Source organism: Sciurus carolinensis, chromosome 9 (assembly GCF_902686445.1).
Source record: "Sciurus carolinensis chromosome 9, mSciCar1.2, whole genome shotgun sequence".
NCBI lineage: Eukaryota > Metazoa > Chordata > Mammalia > Rodentia > Sciuridae > Sciurus > Sciurus carolinensis.
In genome coordinates, this window is record NC_062221.1 from 53,799,391 (window position 1) to 53,822,640 (window position 23,250).

General features: G+C 40.8%; 1 protein-coding gene across 1 annotated transcript in view; it reads right to left on the minus strand.

Moving 5' to 3' along the window:
- Klhl6 (kelch like family member 6) overlaps nucleotides 1–23,250 on the minus strand; it is a 59,911-nt gene that overhangs the window by 8,169 nt on the left and 28,492 nt on the right. Inside the window, exons 2-4 of the mRNA XM_047564733.1 lie at nucleotides 22,546–22,711; nucleotides 7,986–8,435; nucleotides 1,416–1,653 (exon numbers count right to left, since the gene is read on the minus strand). Of these exons, the coding sequence (XP_047420689.1) occupies nucleotides 1,416–1,653; nucleotides 7,986–8,435; nucleotides 22,546–22,711 (854 nt within the window). The remainder of the gene's footprint in view (nucleotides 1–1,415; nucleotides 1,654–7,985; nucleotides 8,436–22,545; nucleotides 22,712–23,250) is intronic.

Consider the following 23,250-nt stretch of genomic DNA (forward strand, 5'->3'; position numbering starts at 1 on the left):
CTATGCTGGGAGGGAAGGGCACGCAGCTAGTCTTTGCCAATGGAATGTGAGCAGAATCCAGTCGGTCCTTCCAGGCTGAGGCTTTTTGAGCCAATGTGCCTTCTCAACTCACTGGGTTTCTCCATCTTCCCCAAATGAAGACCACATGTGGGAAATGGCAGTGTCATAAAATTGACGGAGGTTGGGTCCCTGAGGGACTGAGTGGAAGCAGATGGACCCCACCCCTCACTGTCACTTCTATTGTCTTAATTCCCTGAGATTTAGGATTGTTACATCACTGACACTACTTACTCCAAAACAATATAACTATTTTAATAAAAATAAAGAATTATAATGGCATGGAGAAATTACCATATTTTACTTTCTATTGTTTGTACTGTTTGAATTTTCTATATCAATTACAAATATTTCTACAATATAAAAGAAAACTAGAACCTAGTCAATGGTATGAATATATCCAAAGAAGAGCAGGCCTGCCCTCAATTTTGGAGAAAACCAGTTCTGGGCAGTTGCTCTTCCCAAGTAAGTTCACTTGCAGAAAAGTCTCTAAGGGTGTGTGGGGTTGGGGTGGGGTGCTCGCCTCCTCCCTAAGGTCCCAAGAAGAGCTGAGTTTTGATGTGAGGGTGAGAGCCTGGGACTCAGGCTCAGCACCTGGGTTGGGATTCTGCCTGACACCTATCAGGGTGTGACCCTAGTTACATTCCAAACCTCTCCAAGCCTTGGTTTTATCCTACCTTAAGAATACCTACCTTATAGAATCAATGTAGTATTATTAAAATAGGTTCATCTACTATGTAGTAAAATTGTTGAGACTATGTCATTCAATAAACATTACTCAAGTGTTTACTCTGAAGTCAGGCACGGTGCTAAGGGCTGGGGACAGTGTTGACTCATGGAACCTCAGGTCTAAGGTGAAGATGGGCATAAAGTAATTGTGAATAATTGGCAATTTAGCAACAAAAATGTATGCTTTTCATATTCACTATGCTACTGAAGTCTATCAAAGGATGACCTAATAAACTTGGGAGGGGGTCAGGTTTAGGAGAAGAGCAGAAGTTTTCATTCCTTACTGTATTCCCACACCTGGTGCAGGGCCCTATGCTAGCCTGTAGCAGACTCTGAATAAATCCTAGTACCACTTTTCCTTCTTCCCTTTCCATGAAGGACTGGACCTGCCTGCCTGCTCCTATAAATCCCAGTACAATGCTGCTCATATCTTAGAGTATATTAAGTAATAGTGCACTCTCCAGGTAAGACTACCTGAGTTCCTGGTTCCAGGGCCTCACCCAGTCAGAGTTAGGTCATTGCCAACTCACAGTCATTCTCGTAGGATGGTTACCTGGCTATCGCTTGGGAAAATGTGGCATGCTACTGAGGAGTGTGGTTTGCTTTGACTTCACATGGTTCCTGCTTACCTGAGATGTAGACCTCATTTTTTAATGTCACGCATGCAAACTCCACCCACTTCTTATTCTCAATCTCCAGCTCATGCTCCGTCAGTGGGAGCTTGGCCACCTCCAGGCGGCTGCGCCTCAGGGGGTCCAGGCAGGTTACCTCTGCCACAAATCGTTCGTCCTTTGTGCAGCCACCAATGATCATGAACACCTCAGACTGGAATTCGTGCATCCTGGGCTTGGTGCGCTCCGAAATGATCTGAAAATCAATGGGGGGACATATGATGGAGCACAGCTCCAGCTATGGAGTCATATGGAACAGGTCCCAATTCCCAAATCTGCTACTACATGACCATGTGAATTCCTCTCGGTGGGCCTCTGTGTCATCAACTGTGTAAAGGGAATTTTAGTGTTAAACTACCTCATGGATTTGTTGTGAGAATTAAGTGACTTGATACATAGTGCATTTGGTCTGGAGTCTGGTATGTAATAGGTACTCAATAAATGTTACCTGTTGGGTTTTCTTTTATTCTGTTTAGATAGGGTTTATTTGCCATCAAATGTACTTACTGCCCTGTCCCATTCTTCCTACCTGGTCTGAAACCTTAAACCCTGGAATTTCATTTTGGGCTATTTCCCATATTCCCTGATTTCAATTTCTTTATGATATCTCAGATTTTGCTCTCCACCAACCTTCTGGAAGGAAAGTCCTTCACACTGACACAGAGCAGAGACTTAGGAGGAAAAAGAAGCAGAAAGAATCAGGGTGTGGCCATGGAGGCTGGGGAACTGATCCCGACATCAAGTTTATGGCCCTTCATAACCTTTAATAAGTGAAGAATAAGTGTAGAAATATTACAGGTATTTGAACCCAACTGTAAAACCAGAGGTTTAGAAGTCAAATACACTGGGCATCCATCACCTAGGGCCATGTGACCTTGGAGAAATGATACACTCTCTGTAAAATGCTTGTTACTGGTTCTGTGCCTTCAGGTCATTATGGACATTCATGAGGTCATGAAGTGGAGTGGGGCACACAACCCTCATCAGATTGTCCTGTCTGTAGCATCAGTAGCAGATGTCAATGGATATCACGATGAAAGGAAGAGCTGCCTCTTCCTGGTTGCACCATCCTTGGTGCTCAGTGGGGTGGTTCTATGGGCATGCTGATGGGAGACAGAGAGACAGTGCCCACTTCCCCATGGCCAAACCAGCCACTTTCTTCTACAAAATTAGGCTTATCTGACACAGTCACAGAACATTGATTTTGCCCACTGGTGTTGATAAATTGGTTACAGTAGCAACGACTGAGCCCTTCAGGGGTGAATTCAATGGCCACAGTACAACCAACCTTGACTTTTCCATGAGTCTTTATTTCCTTATCTGTTTTTCTGTGCCAAAGAACCAGCTCCAGCAAATTCTTGAGGCTGGACCATGGTTGTAGAGTTTTCAGCAGAGCTATCCCTTGTGGGGCAGCACAAAGAGTAGGGATGTACGTGGCAGGACAAATCCTAAGCAATGGGCTCAGCCTGAGGGCATCAACAATAGAAATTAGGTAGGTCAGGAGGGATAGACCAGGGAACTCGGAGTCACTTGAAGGCACCAAGGCAGCAGGACAGGATCTAAGCAATGAGTTGGCACCAAACACAAATGTTGACAACTTTCAACTTTCCCTGCAGCTACCAACCCTAGTTCCTGTACCTAAATTTCCCCTCCCTGCATCTGAGACACAACATCCAGCACCAACCTGGTCTTCTTCAGAGGGCACTGAGGTGTGGTTGGGTATTGCATAGAGGATAGCATCAACCTTCAGAATTGGTTCCTCTGTGACCCTTGTTTCAATTCTGAGAATCAGGTCTCAACCTCCCCTGGGAAGCTTCCCATCTTATTCACCATGCTTGCTCTCCTGCCTCAACAACCTTCTGGGTAGTGGAGGCTAATGGGGACCTAGACTAGCAATGGCCTTACTTCCTGGTTCCCAGGGCTGACATGGTGTTCTCTGTTCCTGCATATCAAATATCTGTGCCTACTAAAATTCCTGGGTCTCTTCCTGCTGCCTGAAATTCCCCATGATATCCATCCCCCATTTCCCATGCTGCCTCCCCAATCCACTTACCCTTCAAGTCATTATGAATTAGCTGCAGTGTCACTCTATCTCCTTCTTAGGAAGTCATTCCAGACTTTTCACACATATTTCCATAATGCTGAATTTGCCCACCACAGCACTTTTCATACTGCCTTGTAATTTACTGTAAGATCCCTGATGGCAGGAATAACTCTTTTTTGCTAATGGATCTTCAACACCAAGAACTGGAGCTTATGGGTTTCTATAAGCATAGGTTGAATAAGTAGATGGAGGAATGGATGGATGGATGGATGGATGGATGGATGGATGGATGGGCAAGTTAGGTAACCCAGCCCCTGATGTGGATTATTTTTTCTATTCTAAATTATTATAGTAACCAGCCTCCACAATGGCCCCTGTGATTCCTGCTTCTCAATAGTCACCTTATATACTTCCATTCATGCTATTCCAGAATTGATCTCTGTGATGAACAGAGTAGAGCTGCAATAGTGGTTCATCCTGCTTTAAAGGGTACCACAACTTCTGTCTTGTTTTCTCTCTCATTCTCAGGGGGAAGTCACTGGATGATATGGAGATTCCCACATGGCAAGAAACCAAGACCTCTGACCAATAGCCAGCAAGGAACTGATGCCCACCAACAACCCTGTGAGTTAGCTTACAATGGATCCTACAACCCTACTTGAACTTTGAAACTACTATAGCCCCAGCAACCTGACCACATCCTGGTAAGGGACTTACACCAGAAATACCCAGCCTAACCCCACCCAGATACCTGACACTCCAAACTTGTGAATGTTCGTTGTTTGACCTTTGTTTTTTCTCACAGTGCTGGGGATTGAACCCAGGATCTTGCACATCCTAGGCAAGTACTCTAACAGTGGGCTACACCAGCTCTCTTTGTTGTTTTAAACTATTAAGTTTTGAGGTAGTTTGTTATGCAATGATTGATAACTAATACAATTAACTAATCATCATTGTAAATTCTGCTACATTTGGCAAAATATTAAACCCCAAGGCTTGACAAAGGTCAATTTGAAGTCAGAGATGTGAAAGCTTGTTGCAGACATACATAAATATTTTCCAGTGAATTCCACCCAACAATCAGGCCTAACCAGTTTAACTTCAGATTGTTAAAAACAGAACAGATAGGGCTAGGAATATGGCTCAGTAGTAGAGTACTTGCACAAGACCCTGGGTTCAATTTTCAGCACTACAAACAAACAAACCAAAATGGACAGCTGTACCTTACTAACTGCTCATTGTCCACAAAGCTAGAGTCAAGGACAAACAGAAATGACCTTGTTGGCCAACAAAGCTGTCCTCAAGAGCCTGCATCTTCCCATACCACACTGTCAGAAAAAACCTCTGTAATAGACCAACTTAGTCCTTGGAAACTTAGGAAGCAACTAAATGAAGAGGCAACATTTTCTGTCCTTAAAAAATCTCTTCTAATGAAGGTTCCAGCTACCTCTTTTAAACAAAACATAACTCAATATTTGCTTTTAAGGTTCTAAAATTTCCTACCATTCCCACCAGCTTAGAAGATGCAGAAGATTAAAGAGAAGGAAAGAAGAAATGAAGGTTAGAAATGAAGGTTAAGGGGAGGAGTATATTCACAAGAGTAACAACCAAACTCACTCTACTGTCATCAGGAATAAATCCAAGATCATTCAAGCAGTGAGTAGAGTTTCAGGAGCCCAAATGGCAATGAGATCCAATTTGGAGATCTTTGATTGATTCAGTTGCTCAGACTATAATATAGAAATGAGAAAGTGCCTTGTGCAGCATTTGAAGAAATAAGGCAGCAAAAGCCTGGGACCCAGTGAAAAAAGAGATTTTAGTTCCAGAGAAGAAAATGCTTGATTGTGGGAGACAGAACAGCTATAAAGGAATTGAGTGAGAATAATACTAAGGTCCATTTATGGGACACTTATCAGGCACTAAACACTGTACTAAAAACATTTCATTTATTATTTTAATCAATTTTTAAAACAGTTCTGTCACTTGTTAGATATTATTATATCTGTCACAAATTAGGACTGAGCCTTAAGAGTAGTAAGGTAGCTTGCCTGAAATTATGCTGTCAATAAACTGTGCAGTTAAGATTAAAACCCATATCTGATCCCCTCCAGGACCTTGAAATAAAAAAGATAGTAAAGATATTTAATTGTAGTAATTTCTGCAGAAAACAGGGTAGAGTCTTTCTATATGAGAGGAAAACCTTTATTGCCTGCATCTCAGGGACTTAGAAAATAGCAGGTAGAAGCAAAAGTAACTAGCATGTTCAAAATATAGAGTATTAGAAGTATAGTTGGTCAAGACTCTATATTTTAAACTGACCTAAGAGAAGTTATAGAGACTAAACCTTTCCACAGTTGTATGATACCCAGTGTAACTATCTGCCAAGTCCATATATCCAGCATGGGAAAGGACCTATGTGGTAATCTGAGCTTCTCCCATCAGTCCACTTATCACCTTTGCTAATTGTCCCATTGTCTCTATCAGACCAAAAGGTTAGTGAGGCAGAGACTGTCTGTGCAGTGTGCTATGGTTTCAATATAATTTTAATTTGTCTCCTAAAGTTTCTTGTGCTGGAAACTTAGTCCCCCATGTGGTGGTACTGAGGTGGAAAAACCTTTAAGAAGTAGGCCTAATATGAGAAAATTATATCATAGGGGCACCACCTCCAGAAGGAATTAATGCTGATCTCTCATAGTGGATTGGTTCTTGCAAGAGCAGGTTGTTGTAAAGCAAGGCCACCTGTGTGTTTGGTCCCTTCTGTATGTGGTTGTTTTCTCTTTCTGTTTCTCATCATGTGGTGGCATAATCAGGAGGCCCTTGCCAAACTGCTGGTGCCATACATGCCATGTGTACCCTCCAGCCACCAGAATCATGAGCCAAATAAACCTCTTTACTTTATAAATTACCCAGCCTCCAGTTATTTTTTATAACAACACAAAGTGGACTAAGACATAGTAATTTGACATATAGTTGTTCAGGATTTATGTGTGAAAAATGGAAGCACAACATTTTAAAATATATGGTATGCAATGAAAGTAGTTCTTAGGGGGGAATTTACAGCACCCTTGACAATATTAGAAAAAAAATTCTCAAATCAATGTTTTCAGCATCTACCTTAATAAATGAGAGGAAGAAGAGTAAATTAAACCCAAAATAAGCAGAAGAAAGAAAGTAATCGAGATCAGAGTAGAAATACATGAAATAAAAAAATAGAAAAATAGTGAAAAGAAAATAAATCAGAAGTTAGCTATTTGAAAAAAATCAATAAAAATGATACACCTCTAAGCAGAAGGATCAGAGGAACAAAACAAACAAACAAACAAACAAAATAGGATACAAAGTTTCAATATCTGGAATGAGAGATGGGACATCACAACAGATCCTATAGATAGTAAAAGGGTGATAAGGGAATACTATGAATAATTTTATGCTAAAAAATTCAGCAACTTACATGAAGTAAAACAATATTTGAAAGACAAACTGCCAAAGTTCATTCTAGAAGAAGTGGATAACCTGAATAGAACTGTATCTATTAAAATGATACTATTTGTAGTTTAAAAAATCTTAGAAAATGACAGGTTCTGGTTAATTCTATCAAATATTTAAGGAAAACTTTGCAGAGTAAATGAATGAAAAGTGGATCTAAAAATGACGGAGAGTTAGAAAAAGATACACAGGGAGAAAAGATAGCCAGAGGAGCCTCAGACAGACAATTCCTGAGCTACCTTTGGTTAAGATTTTTCCCAATGGTGTAACAAAGAACTCTTTTGGGCTAATCTCAGAACTCTTGTGCAGTGACACCTGTATATGGGTCTTCATGTGTACAAATCATTGGCAAACTGTCCCTATAGCATTACTTCCTGCCAGTTTTGTTCCCCTCTAATACACTTACTCTTATGTTTATAAAGTTTTGAATTAAAAAATTATTCAGGAATTGTTAAGGAGACCCAGGTAGAGCCAGGCACTATGTGTATTCACCATTCTGGTACTTGTCTAAGCACTCAGAAAACATTTACCACTCCTATGTACCAGAGACTCTCTTCTGAGAGCTGGAGATGAAAAGTCCATAAGTAACATTTCCTACTAGTGAAGGAAATGAATTGGCATGAGACCAGCTTGGAAGCAGGAAGGTAAGTTCTGAGGAACTTCCAGAAATTTGAGAAGGAAAGGATGAAAGTCTGAACCAAGGTAACATCAGAGTCCATCCAAGAGATATAAAGTTTCAACAGAGTGAACAAATTAGGAAAGCGGCATGTCTCTGGACAGGGCCCAGTCCTGTCTGTGTGCATTGCCCCTCACCAACCTCCTGCTCTTACACAGTTGGAAAGAGCAACTGTGTTGCTGTAACTGTCTGAAATGTAGAATCATCCCCATTTTACAGATCAGGCATTCAGGACTTCTAGAACTTCTCGACTCAAACTTTGAACAGTATGGCATCTTCTACTTAAACTGGCTAAATATAACATCTCTCATCTCCAACTTACCTCATTGCCAGAAAGGTGGTACATCCTGGCTTCCTGGAGCAGTGGGAAGACCTCTGGGCACTGCCTGATGAGAGGATCTGCTTCAACCGTCTCTACGAAGTACCAAGGGTCCAGAAGTGGCAATCGTACATTCTCAAGGACACAGGGGAGCAAGCAGAGTCGTTCTGACTGTTTGTGGCGGACCCAGCTCATCACAGTCTCAAACACCTGAGCTTCCTCAGTCACATAAAGATCATCACTCTTTAAGATGTGATACAGAGTGTCCACAGGAAGTTCAAGAAACTCCTCAGAGTTCAGAATTTGCACAAAGTTTTGAATGATGTAACTTTGAACTTGCTTCTTTAGACTGTCCAAAGAGTGTGTGTCTGCCAACCTCAGGATTCCAACACAATTTTCCGGGTTCAAGGCTTCTGTGAGGAAGCTGGCACAGGCATCCACCATCCGTAGGAACTAACAGAATAGAAGGGAGCAAATTAGGCCAAAAAGTGGACTACCACAAGGATGTTTATCAGTGAGCTGTGCAGAGTAGCAAAAACACAGAAACAACCATAATGTCCAACAACAGACTACATAAATTAATGACACCTTGCTATAGTCAACAACTTCATAATCATTAAAAAAAATTATCACAGGATATTAAATGATGTGGAAAATGTTCATGGTGGATTGAGTTTTCTAAAAAAATCTATCGCTGAATCTGATTGAGTCTAGATTGATTGATTGATTGATTGATTGATCTTTGCTGTGCTGAAGATCAAGCCCAGGACATCACACATGCTAGGCAAGTGCTCTACTACTGAGCTACAGCCCAAGCCCAAGTCTCTAGGTTTCATCAACCATTTACTGGAAATACAATGTGAAGAGGAACATGCCAAGTGACACTATAAAGACACAATCAGCAAAATCCAGACTGGGAAATTCCACAGAACAACTGATTCAGTTTCTTCAACAAATATATTTACAGGAGGAAAAAGAGAAGGAGAGGGAAAACCTAAAAATAAGAGATTTAAGGGACATTATCAACCTACTGTGAACCCTAGATCCCTGATTTAAAAACAACAAAATACTGTTGGAGAAACGTTAATAATGACTGATATTTGGTGATATGAAGAGATTATTAATTTCAGTATTATTAATTTTAGTATTGTGGTTATTTTAAGAAAAAATCCTTATCTTTTAAATCCTTATCTTCTAAGGTTATACTGAAATAGCTGCAAATGAGAAAAGTAGCTCACCAAATAATATGTATTACCAACCTATTTTTATAAAGAAAAAGTATATACAATTGAAAAAAACTAAATAAAATAGACAAAACTATGAACAGTTGTTATTTCTTTGTGCATCAATACAGGTGTCTTAGGGCAGATTATCTTCTAAGGTTATACTGAAATAGCTGCAGATGAGAAAAGTATCTCATCAAATAATATGTATTACAAACCTATTTTTATAAAGAAAAATTATATACAATTGAAAAAACTAAAATAGACAAAACTATGAACAGTTGTTATTTCTTTGTGCATCAATACAGATATCTTAGGGCAGATTATACTGCAGTAGCAAACAACCTTTATACCTCAAGGGCTTACAAGATGAACAATACTGGTACTCTATATCCTTCATAGAGCTTCTTTTTTTTTTTTTTTTTTTTTTTGCGGTACTGGGGATCAAACTCAGGGCCTTGTGATTACGAGGCAAGCACTCTACCAGCTGAGCTATCTCCCCAGCCCATTCATAGAGCTCTTTATTCCAGGACCTGGGTGATGGAAAAACACCTGAAATATACTAGCCTCATGCCAGAAGGGAAAAAAAGATGGCATAACCACACAAGGGCTCTTAGAGCTTCAGAGATGGCTTCTGTGCTATTTCCATTCACACTTAACTGGCCAAAGTCATACAGCAAAATTCACCACCAAAGGAACAATAGTCCTCCCACGTAAACAGGTCCCACAGAGAAGGATAGGATGTACAGTAAGAACCATAATCCAAGGTTCCACACTCTCTAATTAGACCATGAGAATTTTTTCTATCTACCTATCTATCCTCTAAAGTGAATGAGTATCACTTTCATAGTTAAAAATTAATTTGTAAAATTATTGATTGGCTTCCATGTCCCACATTTAAATTATCATCATCCTCATGAGACTCTGAGGCCTTTGAGTTTGTACAGCACTTTACAGATTTTGAAGCAATGTCACATCCATTATATTACTTAATGCCCATTTTATAGATGAGGTGTCTCAAATGCATTATCAGTCCATTCTTATTTGTTGTTCTATAGGACTGAGTATTTATCAGGTCCAGTCTCCCATCTCCCCTCCTTGTCCACAGGGCCCTTGAAGGGTGGAGTTCTCAGTGTGCTTGGGCAGGTCTATTAATGGAAGGAGGGGAAGGTGGAAGACTGAGAGAAAGGGCGTGGTGGAGAAGGCAGGTCCTGGTGAGAGGATGGGTGGGACAGACCTGGCCAGGCAGGGATGCAATGTGCAGAGGAGAGGCTCTAGTGATAGGAGATGGGGTGGAGAGGACATAAGACTGTGGGACCTGAGGGAGAGGGTGGGTGCAGGACTGGTCTGAGTGGACCGAGTTGATTCAAGTTCAGAGCATCTTACGGGCACGCATCCCTGACTTTCTGGATTGATCTCAACTGCAAAATATAATCTTTCCATGTCAGACCACACCTTCCCACTGTTCGTTTAGAAAACATTGCCTTGGGGTTCAAAGCAAAGTTGGAGAAAGCCCAACTTCTGCCTCAGCCCTCTTGTCTGTGGCCCCAACAGCTCTGCTCCTCGCTTGAGCAACTGTGAAAACGGTTGAGACCCAGAAGTCTAACACCTGTTCAGTTGTTTGCAGATTTTCAATTCAAACAACCAAAATATACAACCGAGACCAAGTGTTACCAAGCTCTCAGAACCTGCCATTAGAGTCCTATCTGGCCCTGCCCATGAGGACATCTGAGAGCTGAAAGGAAACTCACTTAAAACTGTAGCCTCCAGGGAGAGACACTGTGTCCACCATGCTAGCTTCACTAGAGAGGAAGATGATATGAAACTAAATAGATATTTCTAGAAACTTAGACTCTCCCTGGGAGGCCATTTAAGAAGTGGTAACACTGGTTGTCTCTAGGAAAGGAACCTGATGACTGAGTTTAGGGTTGAAGGGAGAATCACTTTTCATTGCTTACCCTATTGCAGCCTCTCTCATTGTATATGGGAATTACCTTTTTCAAATAGATAAAGTTTCTCAGGAGCAAAGAACATAACAGGGAATACATAAAATGCTAATAATGATCATAGATAAAATGTTTTATTTAGTTTGTTAATATTTTTGCTGTATAGACAAGGTTTTCCACACTAAACAAGAACATTTTAAAATCAAGGAAAACATAAAAATATTTTCTTATGATTTTAAAGTACACAATAAGAAAAAATAAAATTAAATGTAGAAACAAAACAAAGGCACCTATTATATGTCAAACTCTTTATACTAAGAGTTATTTAATCATCACAAGAACATAATGAAGTACATATTTAGGATCATTCCTCTTTTACAGATAAAGCTAATAAGAAATAGAGCAAAAGTTTGAACTAGTCTCATCTGATTCCAGAACTGCATGTTTTCCCATTATTTCAAGGTCAAATAGTGTGTGGGAGATCAGGGGAGTACAGGGGACTGGCAGATGCCAAATACCATTTGTACACTTTACCGCAGAGCTGACTGTCTAATCCACCCAGACACAGGAAGGATAGGCTGACAAGATGCCAGTTTCCATCCCTGTGTGACACCTATTGACAAACAAAAAGGAAACCTGAGACAGAATCAAATCAAGTGCTAAAGCTCATGTTTTTTGGAAACATTGACCCAAGCTTGTCTCTTACTGCTCTGAAACTGTTAATTCAGTCATTCATCCACCTGTTCATATACCAATATGTATTGAGTATCCATTAAGTTGGACATTCTTGATCTGTGCTAGGTACAGAGGTAAGCAGAAGATAGCGCCTGGGACAGGAGAACTGGCAGACCAGTGGGGGCAGAAGATGCTAATCAAATAATCCCACAAAAATTATAAAATTACAGCTGTGACTAGTGCTATGTACCAAAGTCCAGTGAGTCCACTGCCTGAAATCAAAGATAATCCTCCTTCCACCCCTCAAAGCCATCCACAATCTGGCCCTTACCATCACCAGGACCCTCCCTCACAGAGCCCCAGCCACAACCAGACCCACTGCCTCACCTTCCTCAAACATTCCCTGAGGGTCCTGTTGTACCTTCTGATGCCCGTGCCATCTGCTTGGCCTGCACAGTCCTACTCTTTCATGACTCTCTGTTAAAATCCCACACTCCTTATCCAGGCAATTTGCTCAAGCACCTGACTTTTAAGGAAGTATTCAGAATAGCTCACCTGATTTTCAACAACACTTTTAAGTTTACCTAAGAAGGAGGAAGAAGTGATGATGATGGTGATGCTACCATGGCCATTACTAGATCTACATAGGGATGTTTTCTGCATTCACAGTTATTAAAGCAGGGACCAATGGGTGGGCTTTGGAAAGTTTGTGAATCCCTGCAAGTGTACACAAACCCTTGTTTGCACATACAACATTTTTCTGAGAACTGAGTTTTCAGAAGACCCTGAGTTTCTCCCTGGTATCCATTCCCCCAACGCAAGAGGAAGAGTCACATCTAAAGAACCAGAGAGAAATAGAGCCGGATCCAGTCAGGCTGGACTTGGAAACTTCCCCACCTCTGGACATTTTAAATTGTGGGTCAAAACTGTACAAAAAGAAAGGAGGGAAATGGAAACTAAGGGAAAAGAAATTGATAAATTCTACCTCTCTATAGAGTTTTTTTTTTTTTCCTCAAAATCCACTTCCTCTTTGATAGCTTCCAATTCCCCAACCCGAAGTGGATTCTTCTCTCCTCTGTGCTTCACTGAGCAACACCTTCCCCTTTTGTGGAACACCTGTGACATTTCTGCCTTGCACTCTGGCCAATTGAGACTAGCATCTCAAAGGCAGGTTCTAGGTCATATTTATGTTTTTATTTCCAGCAGCAACTAGCAAAAAGTTAGCAAGAGAAAAAAAAAAGGAAGGAGAGATAAAATGGACCATTTATCAGACACCTAGCATGTACTAAGACCTGTGCTAGACACTTTTCCTTCTGTTATCTTATTCAACAAGTAAACAAAGAGGATATTAATATTACCATTGTGTAGAAGAAAGAATCAAGAATTCAGAGTCAAGAATGTTGACCAAAGTCATCCAGCTTGTAGCAGCAGAGACCATCCTTGCAATCTCTGCTTATGGGAGAGCATTTGTGAGGCCTTGTGTTCAATCCCCAGAACTACACCTAAGTGTGCACACACAGACACACGCACACCCATGCACGTGCATACCAATTTCTTCTTGCTGACTCTCCTCACTCAGCATTACCCTGACAGTGTAACTTGCACTGTCAAGCTAACAAAATGTCAGAAGAATATGAAGAAGCCTTATGAGCACAGGGTGGGTGGGGGTCTCCAGGTTATCTATGTCTCCTCAAAATACGTTTTAACAACACTGTTGAGTGTCAGCCTCCCATGATCCTGACCAACAACTGAAGACTTGCTGATGTGATGTGCAGGGTAATCATGAAAACAAGAAATTTCTTTTTAAATACTTTTTTTTCTGGTTTTTTTTTTTTTTTTTTTTTTTTTTTTTGCTTTGCCACAAGATTATTCAAGACCTTAGAGTAAATGTTCTGTATCAGACTGTCCCCATAACCCTTGAACTTGCTCATTAGAGCTCAGATGATAGACAATGACAACAGATTGCCAACTTCCTGTTTGGGGGGACATGTGAACCAATGGCTGCATACAGCCAGCACCTGACTCTCTGACAGGGAAACCAAAAATACAATCAAAGAAACCACTTGAGACATGACTGCAGTTCCCACGAGAAATATCTGCCCCAAAGAGGTCATTTGTATTTCTTTTTTTAAAAACATCTTGCTATTCAGATTTTATGTCCACTTTTTTTTAAGTTTTTAAAATTTTATTTAAATTTTTATTTTTACAGACTACATTTTGATTCATTGTACACAAATGGGGTACAACTTTTCATCTCTATGGTTGTACACAATGCAGATTCACACCATGCATGTAATCATACATATACATAGGGTAATACTGTCTGTTTCATTCTACTATCTTTCCTTCCCCCACCCACTCCTGCCCCATTTTCCTCTACACCATCCAAAGTTCTTTCAATCTTCTCTCCTACCCCACTACCACTCCCCCTCATTATGTATCGTCATCCACTTATCATAGAAAACATTCAACCTTTGGTTTTTGGGCTTGTCCTATTTCACTGAGCATGATTCTCCAACTCCATCCATTTATCAGCAAATGTCATAATTTTATTCTTCTTTATGGCTGAGTAATAGTCCATTGTGTGTATACATATATATATATATATATATATATATATATATATATATGTATACACACACACACACACACACACACACCCCACCGTTTCTTTATCCATTCATCAATTTAAGGGCATCTAGGTTGGTTCCACAATCTAGCTATTGTGAACTGAGCAGCCATGAACATTGATGTGGCTGCATCACTGTAGTATGCTGATTTTAAATCCTTTGGGTATAAACTGAGGAATGGGATAGCTAGGTCAAATGGTGGGTTCATTCCAAGTGTTTTAAGGAATCTCCATACTGCTTTCCAGAGTGGCTGCACCAATTTGCAACCTCACCAGCAACGGATGAGTGTGCCTTTTTCCCTATATCCACACCTACACTTATTATTGCTTGTGTTCTTGATATTAGCCATTCTAACTGGAGTTATATGAAATCTTAGGGTGGTTTTAATTTGCATTTATCTAATTACTAGAGATGATGAGCACTTTTTCATATATTTGTTGATCACTTGTATATCTTCTGTGAAGTGTCTGCCCAGTTCCTTAGCCCATTTACTTATTGCATTCTTTGTATTTTTGGTGTAAAGCATTTTAAGTTCTTTATAAATTTTGGAGATTAGTGCTCTGTCTGAAGTGTGTGTGGAAAAGATTTTCTCCCACTCTGTAGGCTCTCTTTTCACATTATTGATTGTTTCCTTTGCTGAGGAAAACCTTTTTAGTTTGCATCTATCCCATTTATTGATTCTTGCTTTTATTTCTTGTGCTATGGGGATCTTGTTAAGGAAGTCTGGTCCTAAGCCAACATGATGGAGAATCGGGCCTACTTTTTCTTTCATTTGGCGAAGTGTCTCAGGTCTGTTTCCTAGATCCTTGATCCATTTTGAGTTGAGTTTTGTACAGGGTGAGAGATAGGGGTTTAGTTTCATTTTCTTATGGATTTCCAGTTTTGCCAGCACCATTTGTTGAAGAGGCTATCTTTTCTCCACTTTTAGTTAGATTACATTTTTAAAGTTTTTGAGTTCCTTTTATATTCTGGATATTCATCCTCTGTCAGATCAATAGTTTGCAAATATTTTCTTCAATCTGTAGGTTGTCCCTTCACTCTGTTGATTGATTCCTGTGTTATGCAGAAGATTCTGAGTCTGATAAAACTCCATCTAGTTAATTTTGCTCTTCCTCAAAAAATTAAAGAGCTCCAGCCATCCCACTTCTTGTTATATATCCAAAGGAAATGAAATCAGCTTACCAAAGAGACACCTGCACGCCCATGCTCATTGTGGCACTATTCACAACAGTTAAGACGGACTCAGCATAGATGCCCGTTGACAGATGAATGAGTAAATAAAATGTGCTATAAATACACAATGAAGTATTATTCAGTCTTGAAGACTGAAATCCCATCGTTTTCAGCAAGATAGATAGAACTTACAGAAAGATAAATACTTTATGTTCTTTTTCATATGTGGAAACTTTGAAAAATCAACCTGTGGTTAATAGATTTGGAAGGAGTGAGGGAAGGGCAGAAAAAGGGAGGTTGGACTTGATCAGTGCATACTGGATGTCTGTATGAAAACATCATACTAAACCCCATCACTATGTATGATTTATATATGTTAATAAGAAATCAAAAAGAGGGTGCACCCTCCGTTTCTCATCTCCACTCTCCTCTTCTCTTCCCCTTTATATTCTCCAAAATCTTAGGTCCTCAGAGACTTCACCCATGTGATCCTTCATCTCCCTTGAGGTTCCTACCAAACCACTCCACAGTAACTAAAGTATCATTTTAGTGCAAATCAGCAATTCCATCAACCTAATGACTAAGTGGCCTTGGAGTTACTGCCCCCAACCCCCAGGATGACCAGGCTCTGCTCTCATCCCCCTCCTTTCAGTCCTTGCTCTAGTCTTATTTGAGAGATCTGCTGGTTCCTGGAAGCTATAAGGAGAGGGCAGGAAAGAAAGGAAGTAAGACCTGCAAAAGACCCAGTCACTAAGGTGGGTCAGGTGTGGGGAGTAGCTGCCTAGAGTGATTTCCCCTCAACCTTGCTACCACTTGTTGAAATCTTACCCATTCTGGGAGGTCCAGTTCAATGCCCATCCTTCCTGTCTTGGAATGTGCTTGGATCATCCACGGGGTGGGAGTGCATTGGGAATCTTTGTTTAGAGGCTCCAGGGGTTGAGGTTAGAAGCCTAAATATGGAGTCAGAAGTTCTAGATTTAGGCCCCAGATTATAGCTCCATCACTGGACGAGCTGAACTGTCTCTAAGTCACAGTTTCCTCATCTAGAAAATGTTGAGATTTTATCCAGGTGACAATAAGGAAATAGTTGAGCTGATTTTCTTGCCTAGAGTAATTGGATACTCCCGTGTTAAGTGGATATAATCTAATCTGTGGGTCCCTGTCAATGACAACAGAAATTCATCTGCACATTAACTACTTTTTATTAAGTGTGTGGCACTTAATGGGTACTTCGAATTGAAGCAAGTATTGATATTAGCCTGTGGAATTCTTCCTCCTCTACTCAGCCATGACATTTCTAAGAGCCAGGTCAAATATTTGTTGGGGTCTTGAGCAATTTCTGAGGAAGTCCTCCTACTCTGTAGTATAAACCAGAAGGACACATTCACACATTCATTCACACATTCACTTATTCAACAAACATTTACAGAGTATCTACTATGTTCCATGGATTTAAAAGTCAGGAACCAACCTAGGCCATTGGTTTAGCCACTGGCCACAAGGCTGTCCACATAGGTCTCATTTGTCACACACAGAAGAACTAATTGGAAAATAAGCAACACTGGAATCTTCACCAATGTCTCCTCAAATGGCCACTATGAAAAGAAGTCATGTCACTGCTCCGAGAGCACTATGACTAGCATCTCCCTTTCTTTCCTCACAGGGAATTACCTGGGGGTTTTTTTCTTCTAAGTCACTGTTTCTAACCAACAGCTCTGTATTTTAAGAATCCTTCCCTTCCAAGATTAAATAAAGGGTATGTCCACCCTGACCTCACATCTTTTTACTGCCCTATAGATAAACTCCCAAGTCCTGATTTTTCATGAGTTTTTATAATAAAATGAAAAAGTGAAAGTAAATGAATAAAAATGAAAGTAATGAGCATGGTGAAATTCTCCAAGATTGAAAAATCTTGCCAACTTCATACAATCATTGTCCCATGTCAATAGCTTCTGACTGACTTGCTTACCTAGAACTCAGAAGCCTGGTAACACCTGCTGGATGACATTCTCCCCAAAGACACCATCTCACAGAACAGGTCCCTTGGTCCTTTCCTTTTAGATGTTTCTCTTAACTTTTACCTTTCCAAAAACTACTCAGAGATGATCTGCTTCTGCCTATAATCAACCAATAAATTTTGGTCAGGTTGCTTCAAAAGTCCTTGAGTGGGCAGATCAGTCAGAACTTGCACACCAAAGTTTTATCCTGACAGGCCAAACCTGATTGATCTGGGCCACCAGTCTGCAAACTAGCCCAAACGCTCTTCCCAAATGGCGAGAGTGGTACCTGACTTGGTCAACAAATTGGCCATCTTTGGACTGGAAAATTCTGGGAAAAACACAATTGGCGGGTGACAGGAAGAAATTAAGAGAAGACCTAAAGAGAGAGGCAGAGTCACCTCCATGGTGTGAAGAAGAAACCTTTACTCTCAGGAGGGGTGAGGGACATGAGAGAATCTAACTCCCATTGATTTCAGTTCAACAAAGGAGGTGCTGACTTTTGTGGACGTGCAAAAATGACCATACCTGTCAACTCCAGCACACTTTTCTTTACCTATGACTGAGTTAATTGAAATAAAGCATCTATCCACTTAATGTATCATGTGGACATGAGAGAAAAAAAAAACCTTAAACATGGTATTTTATAACCCTAATCTAGAGGGAAAAAACCCACAAAGATTTAGAGATGTTGCCAGGAACAGTGGTACATGTCTGTAATCCCAGCGACTCAGGAGGCTAAGGCAGGAGAATTCCAAGTTTGAGGTCAACCTCAGCAACTTAACAAGATCCTGTCTCTAAATACATACATAAGTAAATAAATAATTACATAAATAAGACCGGGCATGTGACTCAGTGGTTAAGCATCCCTGGGTTCAAATAAAAAAAAAAATTTAGGGATTATCTTAGGGAAATGTTCTTGTAGCTCATTGTCAGCCAGTTTATCCCAGGCACAAACTATGCAGAGTAAAGTAAAAATTAACATACCAGTGATGGGAAGAAACTTTTCTTCGGCATCTATTATGTGCCAGGTACTTTGCGAACATCATCTCATTAGAGCCTCATAATAACACTCCTTGAAGGGAGAGCTAATTTTACAAAATAGAAAGTTGAGGCTCAGAAAACTTAAGTAACTTGTCCACAGACACACAGCAAACAACTGACTGGCCTGGGGTTTAAACCCAAATCCGCCTGACTCTGAATCCATGTTTTTTCCTCTCTACCCACTCTACCTTATTCGAGACCATTACAGACACCAAGTCCCATCTCAGGAGACTTTAACAATATTATGTGGCTACTGAAAACACAATGCTCTACACACACTGACCTGTAACAATCTCCAAAATAGATTATGAAACAAAGCAGAATGTGAAATAGAGTATACAGCATGCCAACATCTGTGCTTTTAATATGAGAGCAACCAATGGGAGTGGTGTGCGCACAGACTGTCTTGTAGCACATAGAACAGAAAGAACAGCAAGACCTTGCTGATAGTGACCACGGCAAACCCTCACTGCCTTACCTGCCGCCTTCCTGAAATTGGAACATGGGCATGTTTTACCCATTCAAAAGAATAAGTCTTTTAAAACTACAAAGTGATTTCAGCGACTTATTTACTTTTGTCCCTCTGGTGTCTTCATGTATGAAAAGAGACCAGTTTTCTCTGTGGCCACTTTGCTTTTGTTTGTTTGTTTGTTTGTTTTTTCAAGTTCGACTTTCTTTTTTGTTTTTTGTGACCAGTTTTCTATGTCTGAGACTTCATAGCAAGTAGTTCAGAGACCACAGAAATCAGTAGGTTAAATGGAGACCCAGAAGTCCACAGTGTGTTTCTCTAGTTTTCTTAAAATAGCTTTAGGGAGAAACTTACTTAAATAACCTCAGGGAGAAACTTACTTTTTTTTTTTTTTCCTGCTTAGAAAGTGAAAGAGATTTGGAAAATTTTTGAGGTTAGGAATTACCAGAGTCGAAGAATCAACAGAGCTTGTCCTGTCTCTCTCCTGTCTACCCTCTCCCACTTGTCTTATAAAACCAACCTCTCTATTGAAGTTCATCACCCAGAGAAGATGGGGGGGGGATGAGGAGGAAGCAAAGGAGAAGGCAAAGGAGGGGTTGGGAGAGAAGAAAATACTTGATGCCAAAGTAAATCCGGATACATAAAGATTTAAATATCAAAGCTGTAAATATAATAAGACTAAATGAAGTTATAAGTGAATAAGAATATGAATAAGCAATGGGAGGCCCTTCTAAAAATGTATACCAAAGGTAAAAAAAAAAAAATCAAGGAATGATTAATAGATCTGACTAAATACTTTCTTACATGAAAAAAAAGCTGTAATTAAAAATTGTGAGTCAAATGACCTGTGGCAAATATTTTCAAAAGATATTACAAAAGATTACAGTCTTTAATATCTTAAGAGTTTTTATAGATCTCTTGAAAAAATCACCAAAACTGAAAGGAGAACAAAAACAGAAACATAAACGCCATCCTCAATGAAACCAGGCGGCGCCAGTAACCCCAAACCACAGAAAACAGAGACTGGCAAGTGACTCTGCTGAGACAGGGAAGGTCAGGCCTAAAGGGTAACAAGCTTGCCCCTCTGAACCCAAAAGAGCAGGAATATTAAAGTCTTGTGGAAAAAGGAAGGTTAGGGTAGGTGCCGCTGACTGCAGGGAGACAGATAAAGAATTCCTGTGACTCCCTTCACCCCCTAACTTCTTGCAGTTCAATAATTCCTACTCACACTGACACTAGAAAAGAAGACTTATTTTCTGGAGAAACCAGGCCAAATTCTAGACTCAGGGACACCAGAATCTGAGGAAGACACATACACACATCATACTGAAAATACAGGGGTTAATGAAGTGAAGATTTGCACACAACACATACCACACTAATACATGCAGTTGGCTTATCACCCTGGGGCGTGCGTGCACACACACACACACACACACACACACACACACACACTAATACAAGCAGTTGGCATATAACCCTGGGGCAGGAGACTGAAGAGGTTTATCTGGAGAAAATGAGCAATCTTAGGAAAGGCCCAACAGGTTCTAACATTTGGGAACCCCCAATAAAAAGAAAACTGGCAGGCTACCTGAGAGCACTAGAACAACTCTCCAGTCCACTAGCCTCCCACCCTGGTCTATGTACACTGAGATTCAAACTAGCATATTAAGGCCTCTATCCAAAACAGGACTGGACTGCCAAGAATCAAATCATCGAAAGGGTATGTGAAAAACCTTCTGTGGTGGGTTGAATGGTGGGCCCCCAAAAGTTAAGTTCATGCCATAATCCCCAGAACCTGTCAATACTACCCTGTATGACAAAGGAGTGAATATTACTCATAAGCCACATGACATGATTAAGGCAAGGAGCTTGAGAGGAGGTGTTTCTCCAGAGCTTGTACCTCAATGTACTCATATGTACCTTTATAAAACATACACATCCAGAAGACATATAGATGAGGAAGAGGCAATGCAGCCACTGTGGCAGAGATTAGCTGTGGCCACAAAGGAAGGAATGCCAGAACCCACCAGAAACTGGAAGGGCGAAGAAAGACTTGCCCTAGAGCTTCCAGAGGGAATACATCCCTGCAGACCCCTTGATTTGGAACTTCTGGCCTCCCAAACTCTAAGAGAATACATTTCTGTTGTCCTAAGCTGCCTTTGCCTCTGGGTCAAATCTTCCTCTCTTTTCTCTCACAAAGAGGACAGTTATTACAACCTCATCCCAAGATATCATCTGCAAAGACCCTCTTTCCAAATAAAATCACATTGACAGGTACTAAGGGTTAGGACGTAGACATATATTTCTAGGGAACATAATCCCATTCACTACAGAACTATTTGTGAATTACTTTGAAAATCCATAATTATTTCTTCAGTTTTTCATATCTGTTTCTATATGACTTCCAGAAAATTTCCCACACTTCCACCAGCAATGAATAAAAGTGTCTATTTTCCCTGAGTTTTGCGAATACTGAATATTATGTTGTATATACATATTGTATATGTTTCTGATAAACTTCAACATCCAAGCTACGAGACAGTCTCTGCCTGGACCCAATAGACTCAGGTTCAGTGCTGTAACCTTAGACCTAGGCAAAGATGGCAACTTGGGATGGGTCACCTGTTTTAATTGTGGATGCAACTGACATCTTCTATGGGCCTAATTTTTTATGAAACTAAATGTAATTATCATAACCAGATTGAAGCCAACATTAATGAATGGGAAGAAACACATGCTATATTAAAATTAAACTTAATTCTGAGGGTCTTCAACAATACCCCTTACTTCTCAGTGCTCTTCTTTCAGTCACTACACTGTGATCACAAAAGACCCTGCTTCCCCCAGAACTTAGACATCACTGCCTGAGAAACTGCGTGGTATGGTAGCAAGCATGTGGACCCTGGTCTCAGAAAACCCAGGGTTCAAGTCACAGCCATGTCGGTCATCCTCTGAGTGGCCTTACATTCCCCACTCATGAATGGGGAAGTAATCACCTCTCCAGGTTGTGCTGAGAGTCACAGGTTATGCATATGAAGCACTGGCTCCAGCCCTGGCTCCGGTTAGACTGCTGCAAGTTGTAGTCATTGTGCCCGCAGTCAAGAACCATGCCTGCATGCTAAGCACCAGATCCCCTGACTTCATCTCGTGAAGGAGTCAATGTCCCATCTCACCACCTCTCATAAATTTTCCAAATGAACATCTTCTGACTTTCAAGTAAGCACAGGCCCAGCTAAGGGTGTGTGTGTGTGTGTGTGTGTGTGTGTGTGAGTGTGTGTGTGTGTGTGAGAGAGAGAGAGACAGAGAGAGAGATACAGGCCTGGGAGCCAGTCCAGGCAGGTCTCTGGAGACTGTTGCTTTCACCTTCCTAAGAGAAGAGCACCAAGCCCATTTGTTCACAGACCTGGAAGAGGTTGGCAGCTTCCAGGACCCGCTGGACATTCTGCTTGGTGATGAGCGCCTTGCTGGTGTACGTGTAGTCCAGGAGCGTGTGCATGGTCTCCGCATCAACCCCTTTAATGATGATCCTCTTCTCATACTTTTCCTTTAAGTCATTGCAGAACATGGCCCTGGAAGAGATATATGTGAATATGAATCCTACCAGGACCCTTGACTCCAGACCTAAAGAGATCCATTTTTAGACTTGTCTGCCATCCTAAAATGGTGGAGTCCCCAAGATAAGGACCTGGGCTGATGGCTCTGTTTCTCCAGCACCCAGCACACATTAGACATTTAGTCAGTGCTTCCTGCTCTACCAAGGCTAACTGTAGCCCTCAAGACCAGTCCCAGATCTATTTTATGGACTCAAAGTGCTGGGGATCCTTCTGGGAACACTGGGAAATTTCAAAACCTCATCTGTTCTTTCTTGCTCAGTGCCTAGTACCAAACAGGGGATGTTTTGGTGTTTATTTTTTAGTACTGGGAATTGAACCCAGGGGCATTCTACCACTGAGCAATAAATCCAGATTTTTGATTTTTTGTTTTAAAACAGGTTCTCACTAAGTTGCTCAGGTGGCCTCAAACTTGGGGTCCTCCTGCCTGTCTCCTGAGTAGCTGACTCAGTTCTCATACAAGCTCTCCTGTGGCCTGGACCTTGGTCCCACATCCT